Source organism: Macrobrachium nipponense, chromosome 19 (genome assembly GCF_015104395.2).
Source record: "Macrobrachium nipponense isolate FS-2020 chromosome 19, ASM1510439v2, whole genome shotgun sequence".
In the NCBI taxonomy this organism is placed as follows: domain Eukaryota; kingdom Metazoa; phylum Arthropoda; class Malacostraca; order Decapoda; family Palaemonidae; genus Macrobrachium; species Macrobrachium nipponense.
Window position 1 is genome coordinate 18891459 of NC_061088.1, and position 22015 is coordinate 18913473.

Genomic DNA, 22015 nt, shown 5'->3' on the forward strand with positions numbered 1-22015 from the left:
ATGCTAATGGAACAACGCCTTTAGTTAACTGCCACTAACTCTGGAAAGTTAATGAGGCAACACCCTTCTTTAATAGCCATTAATTTAGCTCAGGTTATCGGCTGCAAAAGACGAGAAAAAGTCAGAAGTATGTGAAGAAATGTGAAATAGGCCTAATCATAAAGGCAGTGGTTCGATAAGAACACGCTTATTTACGTTGGTTGACATCCAATAATCTCATTATTTTTTAAAACTTTTAAGTTTTCGTTTTCATTTTCATATTTTTGTGAAAACAAAGACTTCATACTGACTTTTTTCGAGCTGCACGGTGAAGTCTGAATCTGGTGTGTGTGTGTGTTAACACACCGATGTACACACACACTGACCTTCAGTAATAATGATCGCCTATTGTTAACTTACAATCAATGCAACGAAGAGCCAGTGATTCCTTTTTAAAACAGGAGGAAATATCCACCGCTCGTGTTTGAGTACCGCGAAGATCATTTGCAAGTATTTGGATAATTGTTCTCGACGTCTCTATATGGGCTCTCAGTGACACCGCGTGTTTGTCGAAGCAGACAAGTAGTACTACTGCTTTTTGTTTATTTATTGTTATTTTCTTTTCGAGTGCTGGCTGACTAACCATGAGAGCTGGTGCAAAAGCAAACGATTTCAGCAACAACTGATCATGAGGTTTTTTCTGATAGTATTATTATTTATTATTATCAGAGATCAAAATTGATATACCATCTTAACTGTCTAGGCCTAGGACATTGGTTGGGCTCTAGGCCAAGAGTGAGACTGAATTTTTTTTAGAGACATTTAATATGGTTTAATTTAAAATAAAACACCTTTTGCAATAAAAAAAATGGTGCTAGATAAATGGTAAATGAATAAGTACTAGTGAGATTTAGAAATAAGTAGAATATCTGGAAAACATCCACACTATCACAACAAAATAATCTGCTGACATTTCGCCCAGATACTTTATACAAAATTAATTAGCTCCTCTTAGACCTATATATTTAGATTAAGCTGGCCTTATGCCAACGCGAACTCTTCTCTCCAGAGCGGCATGTAATAAATACAATCTTTGAATCCGCGACTTTGGAAGCGTAAACACCCTTTGGCCGTCGGGCGAAGGGACACTACGGTCTCTTTCAATAGATTCGGACTGTGAGTCATGTCTGCCTTTTATGGTGCAGAACCAACACCATTATCTCCCTCTCCACCCACATCGCGCCCACACTTAAAAACCAACGTGCCCACATCTAGAATTAGCATCAACGTCATCCCTTATTTGGGCAACGATGAATTTAAGATCGTCGTGAATGACTAAGCCACGCGATGGATATCGGATGAGTTGTGCCGACTCCAGGCTAATCAAGCTGAGAGTTGGATTGGCGCTCGGCGGGGCGCGGTCGATAAAGCCGACTTATTGAAAGATAAATTGACATTCATTTGGTGAAAATGCTTGTTGAATGATATAACTCTCTCTCTCTCTCCTCTTTTCTCTCTCCTCTTCTTCACCTTTTTACTTCCTCTCCTCTCTCTCTCCCTCCTCGTCTCTCTCTCTCTCTCTCTCTCTCTCTCTCTCTGAATATCTGTCAGTATGATTTTCACAACATACTTTCTTTAGTAGTTTTTAAAAGATATGTTGAAGGTCTGTAACTTGAGCTATCCAGTGTCTTTTTATCCGATGATATGTTTATTTAGTTATTTATTTCATTTGTGAATTTTTACGAAGAATTGTTTGAGTTCCAGCATTAATCATTTTATGATGAAAGCCATGGTACGTGTGTGTTAGTGAATCTTGCAAGCAGATTAAAGTTTTCATGTGCTCAAAGGAAGCTGATATGACCCATTTCGAACAAGTGAAAGTAAAGCTATTGTTTTACTTATAGTTCGTGTCCGTTTCACATAAACAATTAAGATGGTTATTTGTCTCCATAATTCATGTGTTCTTTACATACAGTACATAGCCTATACCGTATACATGCCTTGATGTTGCAAAAAGCCGTGGTTTTATATATGTATCAGGTTTGTTTGAAATTAGAAAAAGATAACTTTAAAAAGGGACTCTCTCTCTCTCTCTCTCTCTCTCTCTCTCTCTCTCTCTCTCTCTCTCTCATCATGAATGGATAGAAAGGCTTCGTTTCTCTTTTGTATGAAATAAGAAACTGGTCAACCATGCAAAGATCATTTCCCTTGGGGAACCACCGAGGGTTTTGCAAGGAAGTTTTCGGAACAGAGCATTTCTAGTACTTTCACCTGTTGTGCTCTCTCTCTCTCTCTCTCTCTCTCTCTCTCTCTCTCTCTCTCTCTCTCTCTCGGTATAAATGAATTCCTGCTCCTCTGTAGCCATAACTAGCGATAGGCCTATTTTTTTCTGTGGATTTTTGCCACTGCTGAATTCCAGTTCCTCTGGAGCCATATCCGATAGGCCTACATTTAACACGCGGTTTCTCGAAATTATAGCATTTTTTCGCACTTATCTTTTTTGTGTTCGTTGTTTTTATCTGCTTCCACTGAATCTTGGCCTTACATGACTATACTTAGTACCGGGACCTATTTTTCTCCTTTGCGTTTCGCTGAACACAATAGACACTCTTTAAGCTAGTCTTTTTATCTAATGTTTCAATTTATATCCACATCCCATATCAGGTTCGTGTATCTACGAGAATTTAATTGTATCCCTGAACATACCCTTCTGCTATTCGTCCAAGTCCTAACTTTGCCTTATTTGAAGGGACCCTAGACCATATGGTGACTCAGGAGGTTCCTACGGATTTCCGTCAGGTTAAACAATGATGTTGGGTAGGCCCTCACTCCCTCCCTCCCTCTCTTGGCCCCCTATACATCCTGATCCATCAAGAATTTCAAGGCTTTCTACTGCCGTTGATGGAGGATGTAGTAAGGAGAGGTGGAATAAAGGCTGTTAGCTGGGAATGGTAGTGGGTTGGAAGGGGGGATACAGAGTTTACACAGAAGATATTTTGATGATTGGTACTATCTGTTGTTTATACACTTCCTATCTTCACATTAAATGCATTGTATTTCTTCATAATACATGGATGCATAGTACATGCAAAAACACACTGACAAAATCATGAAAGAAATGTTCAAATACCATATTTATTATTTCAAAAGTAAAAGATATATGTGTTTGTATATAATATATTATATATATATATATATAATAATATATATATATATATATATATATATATATAGAGAGAGAGAGAGAGAGAGAGAGAGAGAGAGAGAGAGAGAGAGAGAGAGAGAGAGGATATGCAATAAATGAGTATGCGTATGCGCTAGATCACTGGACCGTGAAGGGACTCGAATGTCTGGGAGAATCAAGATGTGAGGGAACAAAAGAAAAATGCCGTGTAAGACCGAGGATGACTTGGATGGACTTTCATAATCAAACTCGAATGAACTGACTTATGTAAGATGATAAGATTAAGATAACAGCCGAGTAGTCTAATGTACGTCACCAGGTGTTGTGTAAATAATCGAGAATTAAGTAAGTAGGTCTGGTAAAGAGGAGTTGGTGTGGTTCTGTCTCTGATAATGATAATGTACAGTGGTATTTGAAGCCGCTAGTCCTATTGGAGTTTTATGCATGTTCATCCTTTTACATATATCTTTATTTGTATGAAGTTGGTCCTTTTTCCTTATTATTATCTTGTAAGCAGTAGTCCTAGTAACGGCACAACGGTAGCAAAACAAACATTTTACTTTCGAAAGTTTCAATCGGTAAATCTTCCAATTGTGTAACTTTCGCAAACTCGCGCTCTTGACCGTAGCCCAAATTGAGTAAGTGTTCTCTGTTTGTACGGCGTTAGCTGTCAACTTTCCATTTTCGTTGATTAAACAAATTCTACGTCAATCTTCCGAGAGAGAGAGAGAGAGAGAGAGAGAGAGAGAGAGAGAGAGAGAGAGAGAGAGAGATGGGAGTGGCAAAGTTAAGACCAACATAAGGAAAATGTTCAACCTTTTATTGATACTCTTGCTTTCGCAACGTCCCGCCTTCCACTAACTTTTGGTACAAGTTTGTTAGTCATCAAAGCTGCAGCCCTGGAATCTCTCTCTCTCTCTCTCTCTCTTTGCTAAAAAGTAAAAGTGGTTTAAGTAGTAAAAGATAAAGGGACTTAGAATACTGGAATGGCATACAGGACTTGACTTGAAAATAACAATTAAGCAATAATAGTCGATTATTAAAATAGTGACGTCATGTTATGAACGATTAAGGAATTAAAAAGAAAGGCAGAGAAAAATAATGAAGATAAATGAAAGATTAGACAAAACTGAATGGGAGTAAGAAGGGGTACTAAAAATAAACATGCGTATAATGAGAGAGAGAGAGAGAGAGAGAGAGAGAGAGAGAGAGAGAGAGAGAGAATTCCTCAGCAGAAGTTTCTGGAAAACCAATACGAACTTTCCGTGAAAAAGAAAAAGTGTCTTACAAACATCTTTAGATTACCTCTCTCTCTCTCCCTCTCTCTCTCCACCTTAGCTGCTACTTACAACAATCGACTTATGAGTGCGTATCTATTTCACAAAATTAGTTTGTGAGCTGAGCATGCGGCGATGTGAAACGAGGAGAGAGAGAGAGAGAGAGAGAGAGAGAGAGAGAGAGAGAGAGAGAGAGAGAGAGAGGGTAGGTAGGTCCGAAATAGGAAGTGTGTGCTTCCAGTGTAAACATTTCGTACAAACGGTGTCTATCTGGAAAGCTGACGCGACAGTCTTCTGTCAGAGTTTTCTAGGAAAGCTGGCCAATGTTGGTGTAGTTTTATTCTGTACAAACCTTTTAGTCTTTTTACATTTCCTTTTCCATGAGGTTTCAGTGTTGATTTAGGCTTTAATTCACTATGCAGAAATTAATAACTAATTAATCAACCAGTTCTAGCGTTCCCAGGACTGTCAGATTCTTGAAAGAGCCAATGCTAGACTAATTTTTCCTTCAAATTTCATATACAATTATTTTTATCAGGAAACTTATCCATGGCTGGAGTCGGTTATATTTACGCATTTCTTATATCCCACGATTTTTCGCAGAGTGTATATTTGTGTGATGGAACTTTGCAGTAATAAAGCTGAAGAGTAATGGAAACAATAAGCTACGGATAAAGAAGTTAACTTTCATATATATTCAGTTAAGGACTTTTTATTTCCTTTCCTTGAAAATAGTTTGGGAAGGTTCCCTGAACAAGTAGTAGACTAGTTGGCCTAACATTTAAGGATTAATTGAATTGTATAGTAATTTTTCATCATATTTTATCTTGAAAACTTAAGCTTCCAGCCAGTACAGGCTATAAAACAAGGCTCAAGTTCGGCGTTAGGCTTACAATTTGCGTTAGAAATAAACTGAGTTGGATTTCATTAAAAATGCCTCGTAAATATATGACAAGAAAGGAATTTTATGTAAATTAAATTTTACTTATATTAAAGCAGTCCATTATTGTTATTTGGTGTGACAGGTATAAGCTAATGGACAACGCCAAACACCGAACTTCCTAACTACGTGTATTAATAAATTTAATGTTATACGTGCTTCCATGGTACTGCTTAGTGGAATGGAATGGAATATAGAAAGTAGGCCAAAGGCCAAGCACTGGGACCTGTGAGGCCATTCAGCGCTGGAGAGGAAATTGAGAGTAGGTAGGTTTGAAAGGTGTAATAGGAGGAAAACCTTGAAATTGCGCTATGAAAGAAGTGTTTGGAGTGGGAGGATAGGAAGATGGGAGAAAAACAATATGAATGGAGGTACAGTAAATGGAATGAAAGGGGTTGCAGCTAGGGGCCGAAGAGACGCTGCAAAGAACCTTTAGTAATGCCTACAGTGCACCTGGCACTTCCCCCTTACGGGATGCTTCTGCTTGATGTGTATGTGCCTATTAAGGAAATATGCTAACACATTTTCTATGTCTTTATCGAGAGATTGTTTACACATTTTCAACATTTCAACGTATTTGTTAACCTGTTCTTCCCAGCTGCATTTCATATCAGCGAATAGGGTAGTCTTGTTTAATGAGAGAGAGAGAGAGAGAGAGAGAGAGAGAGAGAGAGAGAGAGAGAGAGAGAGAGAGAGAGAGAGAGCGTACAAGCTTCCCTTCAAACTAACCACAAAAGTACGTACAAATATCAACAGCAGGAAAAAATCCGTTAGCTGACTTTTTCAAAGTCCGCTACCCTCACCTTCCGAGTGACAAGTTAGAGTAAAAGAGTAAGAGAAACAGATAATCTTTTCTACGTTCTAAGTATAAACATAGAACTATTACCAAGTAACCGTCAAGACATAATATCGTTGTTATCTGCTACTCAGATGAAGAGGGTCAAGCGCAGTAAAAGTGGCGAGTCATCTTTAGTTAGCCTGCGAGCTGGCAACGTTCCACCAAGCTCACCTTGATTTGCAGTTTCCTCATAATCAAGAAAACGCACAACAGGTGTTAATATGTTCCTGAGTTTAGCTAAGGAGGATCATCGGGGGAGGTGGATCAGTGGGTTAGTTCTGGTGTGTAAGGCGTTTGTCATGATGTCCATTCCGAGACATTCGTGGAATATTAAAATTCACCGTTGTGCCGAGAAATGCCTTTCTTTTAGCGTGTTCCTGGACTTCCGGGCCCACGCACCCTCATAAATAACTAATAAATTGTAATGAAAGTTCACTAAGAAAATATGCTCAGAACTTTAATCTGTTTAGCGTTATGACACAGGCAGCATTAAATTCTGGTTAAACTAAAATATACTTAACTTTATGAATTCACATGACAAGTTCCGGCTCTGTTTGTTCACTAAAACTGAAGAGGATGTTCAATGTTAAGTAAAATTATTTCTCAAGCAACAAATGCTTCGTCATTATTCATAATTCTGTTGATTCAGAAACGCACCCACTCTACTTTGTGATTCATGCTATGTTGATTGCGCATACTTCCTTGTTTGTAAGAAATGGTTTGCTCGGAGTAAATTTATTGAAGGTTGCTGGGTGACACGATTCCTGGGAAGGGGTTGGAAAGGGGTTATCTTTCTTACATGTACAGCCAACATTTGCGTTAACGGAAAGTGTGGAAGTTGTTTACCTTTTCAGTTCCTGTATATATTTAGATTGGTGTAATGTATAAGTATTATTTCGCTACTTCCCTTAAACGTTATCCATTTTCTAATCTTGTCAGTCAGCCTAGGTTTCACCTAGTGAATCGTGCATGAGTCTAGGTTTGCTTGTTAGTCATTTGTTACTCTACGCCGTCTACGATAACACATTTCCTCTTTCCACAGCCCTCACAGTGAGGTACCTGACAAGGCGGTACATCAGCGAGTACCGTCGAGCAATTGATCTTCTGTATCGCCACACGGTTTGCCTTGATGATGTCACATCTGAAGTGGAAATACTGGACGTTTCTTTAAGAGAAGTAAGTTGTGAATGTTTATCAGTACCTTTATGCGCGTGTGTGTGTGTGTGTGTGGAGACATGTGTTAACTATTATATTATATTATATTATACAAGTGATGCTTTTGACAGCTATGTTATATAAGTGATGCTTTTGACAATTATGTTAAACAAGTGATGCTTTTGACCCTGTATATTGGACATCACTGACGTGCGAGTACTAGGAAATACTGGTCACTGGGACAGGCGCCAGCTCGCTTCTCAAACGAGTAGCCTTTGTCAAAATTACCTTACATAATTCAGGGATTTCCTAAGACCAAGCGTTGCATGTTGTGAAACACAAATGTTCCGATGTCATCTTTTCGGAGATTTCTTTTGCTAGCTGAAGGGTACAGTTATTGTTTTAAGCGTACTATTACTGTGGCCTTTATTATTATTATTATATATTAATGAATATTATTTATTATTATTAATTATTTATTATTATTATTATTATTATTATTATTATCTTATTATTATTATTATTATTATTATTATTATTATTATTATTATTATTATTATTATTATTATTATTATTGGCGTACTTTGGGAGGTAAGTATTGCGATACCTATCGAGAAATACAGATATTATTACAGATGCCTCTTGATAAGCGTTCTTGTGATGTAGAACAATGTCAATTGACGTATGTTTTGAACCTAAAAACTTTATATCTGGCTCTCGGCTTCGGTGTAAGATTTATTATGCGTTGAAGACGAGGACGTTTGTCTCATGTCGCTTTGGGCATGGACATTTCATTTGTGGGCGTCAGATTAGCTATATATGAGCATTAGACTGTACATATGAACATCTATTAACAGGCTATATGGACATCTGTAATGTGAAGTAGATGATCCGATGAAACCTAGACTTATTGCGCAATTCTTAACGATTGTCACAAAAATTTTTTGTAACAGCGATCATCTAACAAATGGTACTTTATTCCGAATAAACATTTGTATTATTTGCTATGTGTTTTCACTACAGTAAATATATATTCGTTGTAATTACGAATTCTTCCGAGAGGTTTTGTTAGTACCTGCATTCAGTGAAAACACTGTTTGCGATACGAGTGAGTAAGCGTTGTTTCCCTGGACATTATGTTCCAGTGTAATTAGTGTAATAATATATCTATAAATCACATTTGTTCATAAATACCTACGTATTTGATAAAATTATGTTCAAGTTCAGTTCTTGGATATGACGTGTTGATTTGTGGAAAAATGTTTTTGCTTAGTATCACGTTTTTTTTTTTTACCCCTTTAGTGAATCGTATATGTTGCTTATCTTACCATATATTTCATACATGTCAAAATGTTTCCTAATATATAAATCAGAATTTACTAAATAAATTGATATTTCCTAAGTATAATATATTATATTTCCCGTATTCCAAATGTTTCTTCATTTTAAAATTATGCCTTGGCAAGTAGTGCTTCCTGAAGACAAATATCACTTGTTACGTCTTTCAAATAAAATTTTCCAGGTATAATAAATTTATTACCTCTTCGAAAATCTGTATGTCACTTGTCAACTTTAAAACCTGTTTATTATGCATTACCCCACTCCACCTCTCTCTCTCTCTCTCTCTCTCTCTCTCTCTCTCTCTCTCTAAAAAAAATTGAATTTCCTGTATCATCATGTGTTACTTCTAAATAAAATGCATATACGCTGTTACTTGTATAAAGAAAAATTAATATTATTCATGTTATTTCTCTGAAGTAAATAATGTTACCCTTTAAAAAAACTCATTAATATTGTGTTATCCCTTTTAAAAAATTCTCCATAATATGTGTTACCCCTTTAAAAAAATTCTCCTTAATATCACTTGCTACCACTTTAAAAAAAAAAAAAACTCTTACTGTCACGTGTTACCCCTTTAAAAAAAAAACTCTCCTTGATATCACGTGTTACCCCTTTAAAATATTGTCCTTGCTATCACGTGTTACTTCTTATAGAAGAAAAAACTTCTCCTTTAATATCACGTGTTACCTCTTTAAAAAATTCTCTTCAATATCACATATTGCCCCTTTTAAAAAGTTTACTCAATAAATCACGTGTTGATCCTTTAAAAGATTCTCGTTTATCACGTACTACCTCTTTAAAAAATTCTCCTTATTATCACACATTATCCCTTTAAAAAAATCTTCTTGCCCATTGAAAACTCTCCTTGATATCACTTGTTACTTCTTTGTAAAATTATTAATATCACACATTACCCCTTTAAAAAACTCTCCTTAACATCACGTGTTACCCCTTTAAAAAAACTCTCCTTAACATCACGTGTTACCCCTTTAAAAAAACACTCCTTAACATCACGTGTTACCCCTTTAAAAAAACTCTCCTTAACATCACGTGTTACCCCTTTAAAAAACTCTCGTTAATATCACGTGTTACCCCTTTAAAAAAACTCTCCTTAATATCAAGTGCTACCCCTTTAAAAAAAAACTCCTTGATATCACGTGTTACCCCTTTAAAAAACTCTCCTGATATCACGTGTTACCCCTTTAAAAACTCTCTTTAATATCACGTGTTACCCCTTTAAAAAACTCTCATTCACATCACGTGTTACCCCTTTAAAAAACTCTCCTTAACATCACGTGCTATCCCTTTAAAAAAAAACTCTCCTTAATATCACGTGTTAGTTCGTAAAAACTTGCAGATCATGTTTGACTTCTTTAACAAACCTCTGCGTTTCCTCCTTCAGGAGAACGAAGGAGTTTCGGCGTCTCACACCCGCTGGGGGGAGGGCTTCGTCGTCGTTTACTCCGTGGACGACGTGTCGTCGTTTCAGGAAGCCGCCGCCATACTAGATACCCTTCAGAGGTTAAAGGCTCCGCTTTATGTGCCCGTCATTCTCCTGGCCAACAAGAGAGACCTTGACCCCGGCAGACAGGTAAATGGAAAGAGGAATAACAAACAAGCTCTCTGACTTGAATCTTTTGTGTTTCATTTCTTCGTCAACTTTCGTTTTAAATGTTTACATGATTTAAGATGTGGTTATTCTTCTTATATGGCTTTTGCTCCCATTTTTTATTTTCTTTCTTCGCTGCTTCTTCTCTGTAATGTTTACATATATTATTCTTCTATATTTCTTCTTCTTTCTAAATGGCATATTCTCTGCAGGATACCCCGCAAGGGAGTAGTGCACCTCATGCGGTGCACTGTAGGCATTACTTGAGGTTCTTAGCAGCGTGCCTTCATATTCTCTTTCTTCATCTTACTTTCCTGTCCTCTCCTAACACTTGATTCATAGTGCAACTGCGAGATTTTCTTCCTGTTACATCTCTCAAACCTTTTACTGTCAATTTCCAGTTCAGCGCTGAATGACCTCATAGGTCCCAGTGCTTGGCCTTTGGCCTAAAATCTATATTCAACTCAACTCTCTGCAAGATAGAAATTCAGGTATATTTTCCGCTCTCTGCAACTCATTTCGACTTGTGTAAGATCTTGCAAAGTTATTCGTTTATTCCACTCTTGCAAAAATAAATAAATAAATAAATAAATAAATAAATAAATAAATAAATAAATAAATAAATAAATAAATAAACCTCGAGATTGTTGACTAAATCACCCGTCCGCTCACTGCACAGGTGTCAGTCGAAGACGGCCAGGCCCTCTCCCTGCAACACGGATGCCAGTTTTACGAAGTAAGCGCAGCCGAGAGCCACGTCGGAGTCACCCTAGCCTTCCAGGCCCTCCTGAGGGAGACCCGTTCCTTACAGCTGACGAGGCCGCTGCCGAGACAAAGGAGGATATCCATCGTCGCCGTGTCCAGGTATAAATAATGTGTCAGCTTGGTATTTCTCCCGCCAGGTGGCTCTGATGGCGCCTGTGATGGATCGCCCAGCGGGCGATGCTATCGGGGCGTCACTTAACCTTGTGAAAGATTATTATTATTATTATTATTATTATTATTATTATTATTATTATTATTATTATTATTACAAAGTGATAATGCAAGTGTGCTCTAAAATATAAAATGTCTTAAAGAAATAAATTTTATTTTATTTCTATTTATTTATTTTTTCTTGATTTATTAATTTATTCTCTCTTAGACCTTGTAATATTTATATTGTGCTCATGCATGTACAATCTCAGTTATTATGCGTATTAAAAGAATCTGTTATTATTATTAATAACAAAAATGCTTTAATATAAAGTGACTGACTTAGTGACGAACAATGTTTACTTTAAAGTCAGGCTTAATATATTCAGTTAGGGATTTTGTTTCTGTTTCTTTTTTTTCTATTCAAATATTCACAGATTCAATTCATGTACTGAAAAACAAAAATTATATAAAATCAATGACCTTCAAGCAGCAACACTCTCTAGTATAAGTACAATACAGACATTTGAAAATAGCTTAAAATGAATGACCTTATTTGCATAATACGTTAATGACCTTATTTGCATAATTTAGGATGATTGGTTCCCTCATCGGCCGGGGATCTGACCCACCGTCGCCCACCCTCAAGCCCACAGTCATCGTCCAAGAACCGGCAGGAAAGCGAGCTCTCAGGAGGAAGGATAAGAAGCGTCCTTCGCTGAGCCTATGATAACTACTGCGCATGCGCATGTGATTTCACCCACACAGCCTCACTGCGCATTTTTAAATTCACCATATATAATATATATATATATATATATATATATATATAGATATATATATATATCTATATATATATATATATATATATATATATAAAATTATATTAATACCTCTCTCATGGTGTGTTTACAGCAATTAATGGAGTTAACAAAAATTCTACAGAACTAAATGGAATTAGGAAAAAACAACAATTAATGGATTTAGAAAAAATTCAATAAAGCAAAGACTTTACAGCAATTAACAAATTTGGTAAAATCTTTAAGCAATGATCAGATTCAGTGAAAATTTTGCATCATTTAATGGACGTAGAAAGAATGTACAGCATTTTATATATGTAGCAAAACTTTATAGCAACTGTTAGATTTAACAAGAAAATACAGCAATTAATGTATTTGGAAAATTTTTACAGCACTTAATGGATTATCAAAAAATTACAGGATTTAATGGATGTCAAAAAACTTTACAGCATTTAATGGATCAAGGAAAACTTTAGAACAATAAAAGTACTTCGCATGGACTTTACAGCAGTTAATAGTTAACAAAAACTTTACATCATTTAATTGATTTAACGAAAAAACTTTACAGCATTTAATGAATTTAGGAAAAGAACTGGATTTTGGCATATATTCGTCATTCGGGACTAACAGAATACGAGAGGTGTAAAAATTAAAAAAAATATATTATTCCAACCTGTCCTGTGAAGTTCCAACGAACTTCTGTACTGAATAGCCTGAACTGTGTAAATAGTACCTTTTTATTGATCTCTTACAGTGGTTGTGCTTTTAATGTAAGTTTGCATTCGAAACTGCTCCCATTCATCATCATTTACTTCATATTCTCACAAGCTACAAATGAATCCACATTTCTATTTTTTTTATTACATCAATATTTATCTTTTTTCATTATCAAATGTCGAATGAATTTTACATCATGTTTTTCATTCCATCATTATTTTCGTTTTTCATGGTCTATCATTTCAAGGTCATGTGCTTTCATTTAGTCATTTTCACACGGCAATGGCTTTTATTTTTATAATCCTTTAATGTATGTATAACCTATATAGGTGACTACATAGAACTGGAAATTGATAATCTAATAACCAAAAAGTCATTGGAATAATGTGTATGTGATTGCATATTCATATAGTTTAAGACGTATTTTTTCACACATTCACGGTCTTGTAATGCCAGCATTTTCTTACATATCACTTCAACATTGTTAACTGGTAGGAAAACGATTTTTTTTTCAATATCATGCCATGATTTTCATGAGTTTTATGCTCCTCTGTTACATATAAGGAGCAACTTAACTGAATATGAAGTAGTTCGAATAGATGACGGTTTTATGTGTCTCAGTTACATAGCTTTTACTGTCCTGCAATCGTGTTTTGGTCGTGGTTAGTTTTGTAAAGTACTTGACAAGTTTTGTGTGTAGAGCACATTATGGTTAAACATCTTTTCGAAGCGAGTATTGTATCTAACTTGTTTTGAAAATGGGACGTCATTGCAATCTAGTTATATATGTCATGCAGTGTTTCCTCGTAAGTTCAGACTTTGTTAGAACCATATTGTCTTACATTAATTCAAGCACTGTTCAGTTTGCTTAAAACTTTTTTTTTCTTTTAGGTTGCCTTTGAATTACTAAACATTCACGAACTGTAATTGTCTGTGATAGTTATCATTTTCATGTAAATATTAAGGACACTCGGTATCATAGGCCTAAGAACGGAAGGTGCTTTCCTCTAGGTTAAAAGGACGATTATCATTCATCGGTGCATCTCATTACGTTGTGTGTTTGTGTTCATCGTGCTATGGTGGATTCCATCCTGGGGTCGGGTCGTTGTCAAGGAAAAGTATTTTTGTAATAAATTTGGTATTTAGTAGTTTATTCTGTTTCATTTGACCTTTAAACCTTTAATATATATATATATATATATCATATATATATATATATATCTATATAATATATATTTATATATATATATATATATTGTAACGAAGTGCCAAATATCTGGTTACCATTCATCAATTATTACCTCACCAAAAGCCAGACACCTGAACCCTCATAACACGTATTAAACGACTGAATACTCTAAAGGCAACAGTGATCCCTTAACAACTTACCAGTATTGCAGAAAATCAGACTAAGTTCATCAAAACAGATGTGAGGTAATCTTGTAAGTAATTAAATTAATCAAAGGGCATCACTTCATCAACAACTTTAAAAGTCTAAGTATTTCCCTGACTTTCAGAAGTCTAAGTGCTTCCCTGTTTCTAAGTCACTTCAAGTAAATTGAAGGAAAGCAAATCAATTACCACTCTGTTTCTACCTGTCATCAATATAATCAAATGCAATAAAATTACTGGTATAAAATAAAAACACTTATAAAAAATTTAAATACAAAAATTTATTATTAAACTCAAAATTTATAAGTGAAATTCACAATATCAGGGAAAATTACTGTTACTTGAAAACAAAGTAAAGTTTAATTAATTCTTGAATCAAATTAAGTAAAATTAAATCAAAATTAATTTATTACAAAATTCAAGAAAATTAATTCAATTGAAATTCAAAAGTGTTAGGCAATAATTGAAAATTTGAAATTAATTCACAAGTGCTAAACAATAATAAAACAAAATGAACAGAACATTCTAAGTAAATGCAAATTAATTCACAAGTGTTAAATTTAATTAAATGTGTAATGATTAAGCAATGAAAATAACTAAGTCAACTAAACTGTGAATGCAAATGAATATATAAAATAAAAAGGCACACTTCAATAAGAAAATGAAAAAAAATGCACAAAATGAAACAAACACAAAACAGAAATGTAAATCTTTCACTCAAAACACTGTAACCAACAGTTTTTACCAAACCACTGTTCCTATCAATTATTAGTTAACCACAGTTCCTATCCGTTATTAGTTAACCACTGTTCCCATTAACTTTTAGTTATTAGTTAATCACTGTTCCTAACAATTATTAGTTATTAGTTGCAACTAATAAAAATATACAACACTTTACCTTGGTATACCAATTTCTTTCTTTCTTTGCTGCAGGCTTGATTCACACTTTCACAAAAACCAGGCGCCGTTACGAAACAATGTTTGTTCAGATTCCACAAAAACACTATTTAATACTAAATAAACTCTAAGAAATATCAATAGGAAATTCTAAGTTACGAGTGACCAATTTACGTTACGTTAATATAATCTCAAGGATGTCGACGGGAGAGAGAGAGAGAGAGAGAGAGCGAGAGGGAAATGTTAATGCCTCGAGGTTCTAAGATATATTGAAATCTTCTTCCTTTACGGAAACTGGACAGGGCAGATGACACAAAACGTTCTGAGACCATTCTTCTAGAAGCTTCGGAAATCTGACGCAACTTCACATAAAAAATGTGCAATCCCCACATGGCTTTGATCAAAAGACATACTCGTACAAGACGATTCTGCTCAACAGATACGTACCCGACTCAATGCTCGAAGCAGAAGGCTTATCACATAAGATGACAGATTCTCCAAAACACAAATGAAGATTTGAGCTCGCAATCAAACACGTTGACAGAATAGAAAAGCAAACGGATCTCGCAGACCCTCTAATCTTACAGTGTTGACATAAAAGGGAAAACACTCGCAGTTTCGAACGGACAAAGAAAATCTCTCTCTTTATACATTCTACGTTATAATATATATTCCTTTTGATATCACGTTATGCGAAATCTGAACACACATTTTAAAAACATCCTATTCTAAGCTATCTAGGAATCTGAAAAAAAGTGTTGCACAATTCTACATGACATTTCAAAGAGGGGAAATATGCATTTTGAAAGTAGCAATATAATATATATATATATATATTATATATATATATATATATATATATATATAATCCACCAGAGAAGAAATTTACTAAGCAATATAGTGAATTCACGCAACTAAGAATGTAAGCTAGACAATTTTTGGATGTCACCAACAATTTCAGTTTCTTAACAACAGCACGAAATTTAAAATATAAGGAGTATATTTATATTTTACAACACAAATCTAAATTAACTAAAAGACGGTTAGTATCTTTTCATGAATATGAAAACCAAATACCTGTGAAACTTGAAATGTGGAAAATCTTATTTGGAGTGTAGTGTTTCATATTTCAGTGTAACGAGAGAATCATTACAAAGTCACTCTTAGGTGTATGTTACTGACTTACTGTGCCTGTAACAGTAGTCAGGAATTTGTTGTCGTAAGGTGTAAACTTATGTCATCTTGTTGGTGAGACAAATATTTAAAATGTGAGTGACTGATTTGCGAGTGGCGGTTCTAGACAAATATTTCATCGCATGTGCTATGAAATAAGTTGTCTCAACTATCAATTGCAACGACCGTTATACTTGGCACCAGAGACCGGACGAGCGAATTCGTACATTGTGAAGATAAGCCTTCAGGAAGGAATTCTTTCTTCCATAGATAAGGGGACTATTTGTGAATTAATTAGTTAAAATGAATATAAGTAGTATCAGTGTATAGGGGTCGTAATTTTTGTTTGTTTTTAAGCCAATGGAACCTATTCTTGTCCCTGTATTCACTGTCATTTGTAAAATGTGCACGTTAACATTTATGAACCTGTGCGAATGTACGCAATGTGCATGCCATCTTTTTTCTGCGAACTAGTGTCGGTATTGGAGAATACTATGCTCCAAAGATAATGAAATTGCCTTTCATCCATATCTACGGAAAAATATATAATTTAGAAGTTATTCATAATGCCTGCCGAATATGAATATGTGAATGGTATGCAATTATCGTGATTAAGATCATTGTCGCGTCACATAAGTAATAGGGACGGAAACCTAACACCCTAACATAACCTAAGGGTAAACTTAAGGGCAAAGGCAGTGTTGAGGACGGATTTGACCCATAACTAGGGAAATCCCTTGTTCCTAACAGAGTGGGGGTTTATCTTTGAAGAATGGTAGGCTGATCTTCAAAGTTATACGATTTATTTTGAAGGAGTTAACATTAAATTTATTTTGGAAATTTGTATTCTGCCAGAAAGAGGCTTAGGCTGGGCGACGCGTTGATTGGGAAGAAGAAGCGAAATTTATTTTAGTTGTGTAAATTTACCTGAAGAAATAAACATCCATAAAATTGAATAACCATTGGTGAAAAACAGAATGAAAAGCAACAGACAGAAATGTACTCATACGCAAGATATATGCTTACGTTACGCAAAAATGGCAACAGTACACGGTTTGTGTGACTTACTAGGATGGCGAATGCTTTACTTTACGTAATCAACTGCATGTCTGGGATTCAACCACGTAATGTTATCTTTGATATCTTTGTAATTGTGTTGGCGTGTTCGGCACAGCGTGAGAAGGTCTCTTGTGGGTTAGAAATTATATAAACGCTAGAAAAATAATGTGAACTTTGTTGCTCACTTTACTGTTCTTAGGCTGTTCTACTGCAATGTTTCTGTACAATTCCGAGAACGATATTAGATAATTCTTTGATGTGCTCATCTTCGAGACTAAAAATCACTGAAATTCTTTAATGGCTATGACATTTCCACAGATTTTAGTTTAAACAATGAGGATTTATTAAATGTTTGTTCAGTGTTCCCACAGATTGTAGTTTTTAAATTGATGAAACTAAAAAAAAAAAAAATCACCACTGAGGTCTAAAAGTTTCTCTAAGAGAGAAAAAAAATGTTCTTCGACAATCCAGTCACCCAAGTTAGACAACGTTGTCAGGGTGATTCTGAGAAATGCCAGGCATCACTGACTCTTAGTGCCATAGACATTTGGGGGACAAGACATGAGGCTTGCAGCCTCATTCCAAAACTACTTGCTAAAAATCTGAAGCGTAGCCCGTTCAGACACACCACATCTAAAGGAGACTCATATAAGTATTTAAAAAAAAAATTATATATATATATATATACACATATATATATATAATATATATATATCTATTTTAATATTATATATATATATGTATATATAAATTTTCACCATGGAGTGTGATGACAGTTGAAAGAGCGTTTGTAACACTTGCTATATCGGCTTTTGGGCCTCTTTGTGACCCTTAATGGCTTATACTAGACTGTTTAGTTACGGTTTTGTTGCAAATTTCTTCAACGCATAGTCCCTGTCATGTAAACAATTTAGGTAACTGTTCGTTATTCGCATTAAAGGAATCCAGTTATGGACAGAGCTGGATCACTTATTTATTATTATTATGAGTAAAAAAAGAAAGAATACAGGTGCAGTTTATGTGAATAACATTAACGTCATCGTAATGTAGATGTATACGAAAAGCCTTAAAGTAGCGCCCTTTCCCACAATTTGGGTCCTCCAGAACATAAGATAGAAAAGACACCGTCCCCTTGTCCCGGGTCTGTGAGAATTGGACAACTGCTGTTATTATGTAATAATTCTGACGGAGTCATAGATAAACCTTGCAAAAGCAATAGGATAGTTATTGGTTTTTACTTGATTGTCCCAGAAGGTAATGATAAAATGTATAGGTCCAGAGAATATATCACTTCGTAGACCTATTTTAGACTGAGTCGATTGTGTGTCACCAAAATGGTCACTCTCTTGTACGAAGAGGCGTGGTTTAGAAGTCAATTATGTAACTGTCGTTACCTGCATTCATTCCACCATGGGGGTGAGGGGTTTAGGATTGAAAAGGCACCCTCTTTTGCGTATAAAACTAGGTCCGATGTGGAAGGTCCCACAGTCAACCCGAGAATAGTACTATGGTAAGTCAGTTGTTCCTTCGGATCAATTTCTCTAATTATCTTAATTTGTTGTATGGTTGGATTCATAACCAAACTCATATATATATATAAATATGTATATATATATAATATTATCTATCTAGTATCTATATATAATATCTATATATATATTGAAAAATGTGTGTATACGGTGCACATTCAGTATTGTCTAGATGCTTAACAATAGGATTGGTTAGGAATTGCTTACGGCGGAGAGAGTGGAATTAAGTATTTCCATATGTTTTATGGATCTAAGCATTGAAAATCCTTGCCAGCTTAAGTCCTTCGTATTTAATAGGCCGTCAGATAACAAGAAGAAGCACAAAACAGTTACTGCTCTTAAGGTACTCTATAGAGCTCAACTTTGGCTGTCTGTCAAAAGAACTTATTTTCACGAATTTCTATGAGTTAAGGAATGGGGTTGGGTGGACCTGGAGACATTTATTCGAGAACCTCTTGCGCTAATTCCCATCAAGCCTTAGCCCCGATATATCAGTCAATCTGAAAGTTAATGAATTCAATTCACCTTAATTTGGTTCGTTCTACCCATGGAACTATAAACAGTTCCATGGTTCCACCCCTTTCAATCACACCAAGCAGTATCTACAAAGTTCCTTTTTTCATTGTTACCATAGGCACGTCTTTTGCACGTAGCAGGATTCCTCCTTGTCATCGGATCCTTCGCGGTCCTTGGCGCAGATGGGACTACTGTTGCCCCCGAAATGTGTCAAGAGGATATCTCCGCTAAGTGCGGTCCTGACGGAGCAGTTCGTAAGTTATCTGAGGATCTGAATAATGAGTATAATGTGCACACTCTAAGCTAGGTTAGGCCTTGTTTACAAGAGTTCACTTTTATTTGTTCTTTAGAATAACCCCAGCATTAATTGAGCTACATTGGCTCCCAGTAAAAGCAAGAATAGAATACAAAATACTTCTTACAGTCTTCAAAGCACTAAAACATGGTGACCAACATATCTAAGAAACTGCTTAAGCTTCTTTAAACCTGAAATGAATATTGTAATCAGACATGCAAGAGAAGCATATAGGCTATTTGAACCTAGAACAAATTGCAAGTCAGGTGAGAGAGCATATGAACACTGTGCACCAAGACTCTACAACAAAATACGGCCTGAAGTGAGGATCATACAAGAAGAAAGCAAATTTTAGACATTTCTAAAGACTTTCCTATTCTGCAGGAGCTATGGTAGCTGACGAGAAAAAAACTAAAAATCAAATATAAAATATAAGAAACTACTTTTTTTGAAAACGTACAAGGGCCTGCCAGAGAGGGAATTATCCCCATTCATCACAGAAGCTTCATTTCATGTAGATCCACTTTTCAGACTTCGAGCGCATCCCAACCCTTGTTATAGAGTTCAGTTTTCGTCTTTGTAAAATTTGCGTTCTTTACTGAAGTGGCCCCGTTCAGCAGAACACTTATCGTAGTCCAACCAGTTGATCTTTTTGTTTATAAAAATTTTTTCTGTTTTTTCTAAAGCTCAGTTCTTTGCTGATCCGACTGACTGCTCGACCTATTGCGAATGCTCGTCTCAGATTGCATGGAGGTTCCACTGCGCCCCTGGGACCTACTACGACGAAGAGAAGCAATACTGCAACTGGACCGATCAGGTGGACTGCGGCTCTAGACCAGAACCTAGTTTATAAAAATTCAATTTTTATTCAGTCATACTGACCGTCACAGACATAATGTGTAAGTTAAGCAATTTATACTCAGTAGAAGTACCCAAACAAAGAAAACGATAAATTATTATTTATAACTGATTGCACCTGAACCAACAGGAAGAACAGTGTGAGAAATATAATACAATACTACCCTTTTTCCAGTGGAGATGGGTGGTTTTTATTTTTAAAACGATCCATATCCGTACACAATAAAATGTTCTAATATAAAACTTATTTTAATTATAACCTCAAAAGCAATAGGCCTAGGTTTGAATGTGGTAGCAGCACTTCTTTCCTTCGAATAGTCTTTCGAAATCTCTTCCATCTTCCTTTATTCCTCAAGAGTTAAGTCACAAGTTTACTTTCTTTCCCTTTTCCTCCCGTCCGCAGTGGGCTTGACAAAGGAAAGTTTTCCGGGATGAAGTTAATTGCTAGCCCGAAGACCTTGGTCTAAGCAGACACGGGTACCCATTTACATCTGAGTGGACGGGTCTGTGATGTGGCAGGTGTAATTCAGGAATCTGTTGTTTGTCAAACACCTGTAAAGGGACCCATACACTAATCGATTGTCTGCATCGTTCGCAAAAACATTGTGTATAGGCATGTCTGGATGCAAAAGTGGGCGGAGTTTCGTGTCTGAACGATCTCAGCGGGAATCTGTCATGACCATGTTGGTGACTTGCGACTATTGTCTGTCATACACGGGTCGTTCAATGTATGTGTTTGTCTACCGATATAATGTTATCGCACACGTTTCTTCTAGAAATGATGCCATGTCTTCTCGAGATAAAATCTTTGTGCAGACTGAAATCGGTGCGGAGATCGTTCATACTGTCTGAATAGTGTGTCGATAACGACAATCGTTCAGACAGTCGTTCATACAATCGTTCAGTGTATGGGGCCCTTAAGATCACTTAGATATGGCCAGATCAATTTAGCCATTTAAATTTTTCAGTTAACGCTAATCCCTTGTTTAAGTTTTGCCTGATACTTATCATTTACGGTAATGTTTGCGCTGTGGCTTTCTATACTGTCTCCTGGCACAATGGCAGCTAGAGCCTGATAGTTCTCTAAAATTATTAAGACACGAAAGTGGCGGAAACTGAGATTCAGCTGCGAAAGTAAAAAAAAAAATTTTTTTTAACGAAAACAATTAGGTTTTCAATGAATATATTTGAAGTCAAATGTGGTTTTAAATGACAATAATTTCGAACTCACTCAGCCACGGCACCCACTTGTTTGAAATGAAAAACATGAAAGAATAAGTATTTATACGAATGGAAAATTTATTAATATAATTGTAGCGAAGGTACCTAGAGGTCAAACTAATGTGCAAGATTTTTTAATATGCTGTCTTTTGAATACAACAATGTATGCTTCGAATTTGGTCAGATTTACCTGTGATAGAGAAGACAAAGTATTGAGCATAGGGTGAATCTGAGACAAGGAGGTTAGATCGAGACAAGGCGAATCTAACCTCCTTGATCTGAGAACTACCCAAATTCAAACGCCGACTAACACCACCCCC

The 22015-nt window shown here is 35.8% G+C and overlaps 1 protein-coding gene across 1 annotated transcript in view; it reads left to right on the plus strand.

The window, feature by feature from the left end:
• LOC135212728 (ras-related and estrogen-regulated growth inhibitor-like) overlaps positions 1–12028 on the plus strand; it is a 21019-nt gene extending 8991 nt beyond the window's left edge. Inside the window, exons 3-6 of the mRNA XM_064246437.1 lie at positions 7261–7394; positions 10117–10305; positions 11003–11187; positions 11833–12028. Coding sequence (XP_064102507.1) covers positions 7261–7394; positions 10117–10305; positions 11003–11187; positions 11833–11968 — 644 coding nt within the window. The 3' untranslated portion in view covers positions 11969–12028. The remainder of the gene's footprint in view (positions 1–7260; positions 7395–10116; positions 10306–11002; positions 11188–11832) is intronic.
• Positions 12029–22015: the final 9987 nt, after the last annotated feature.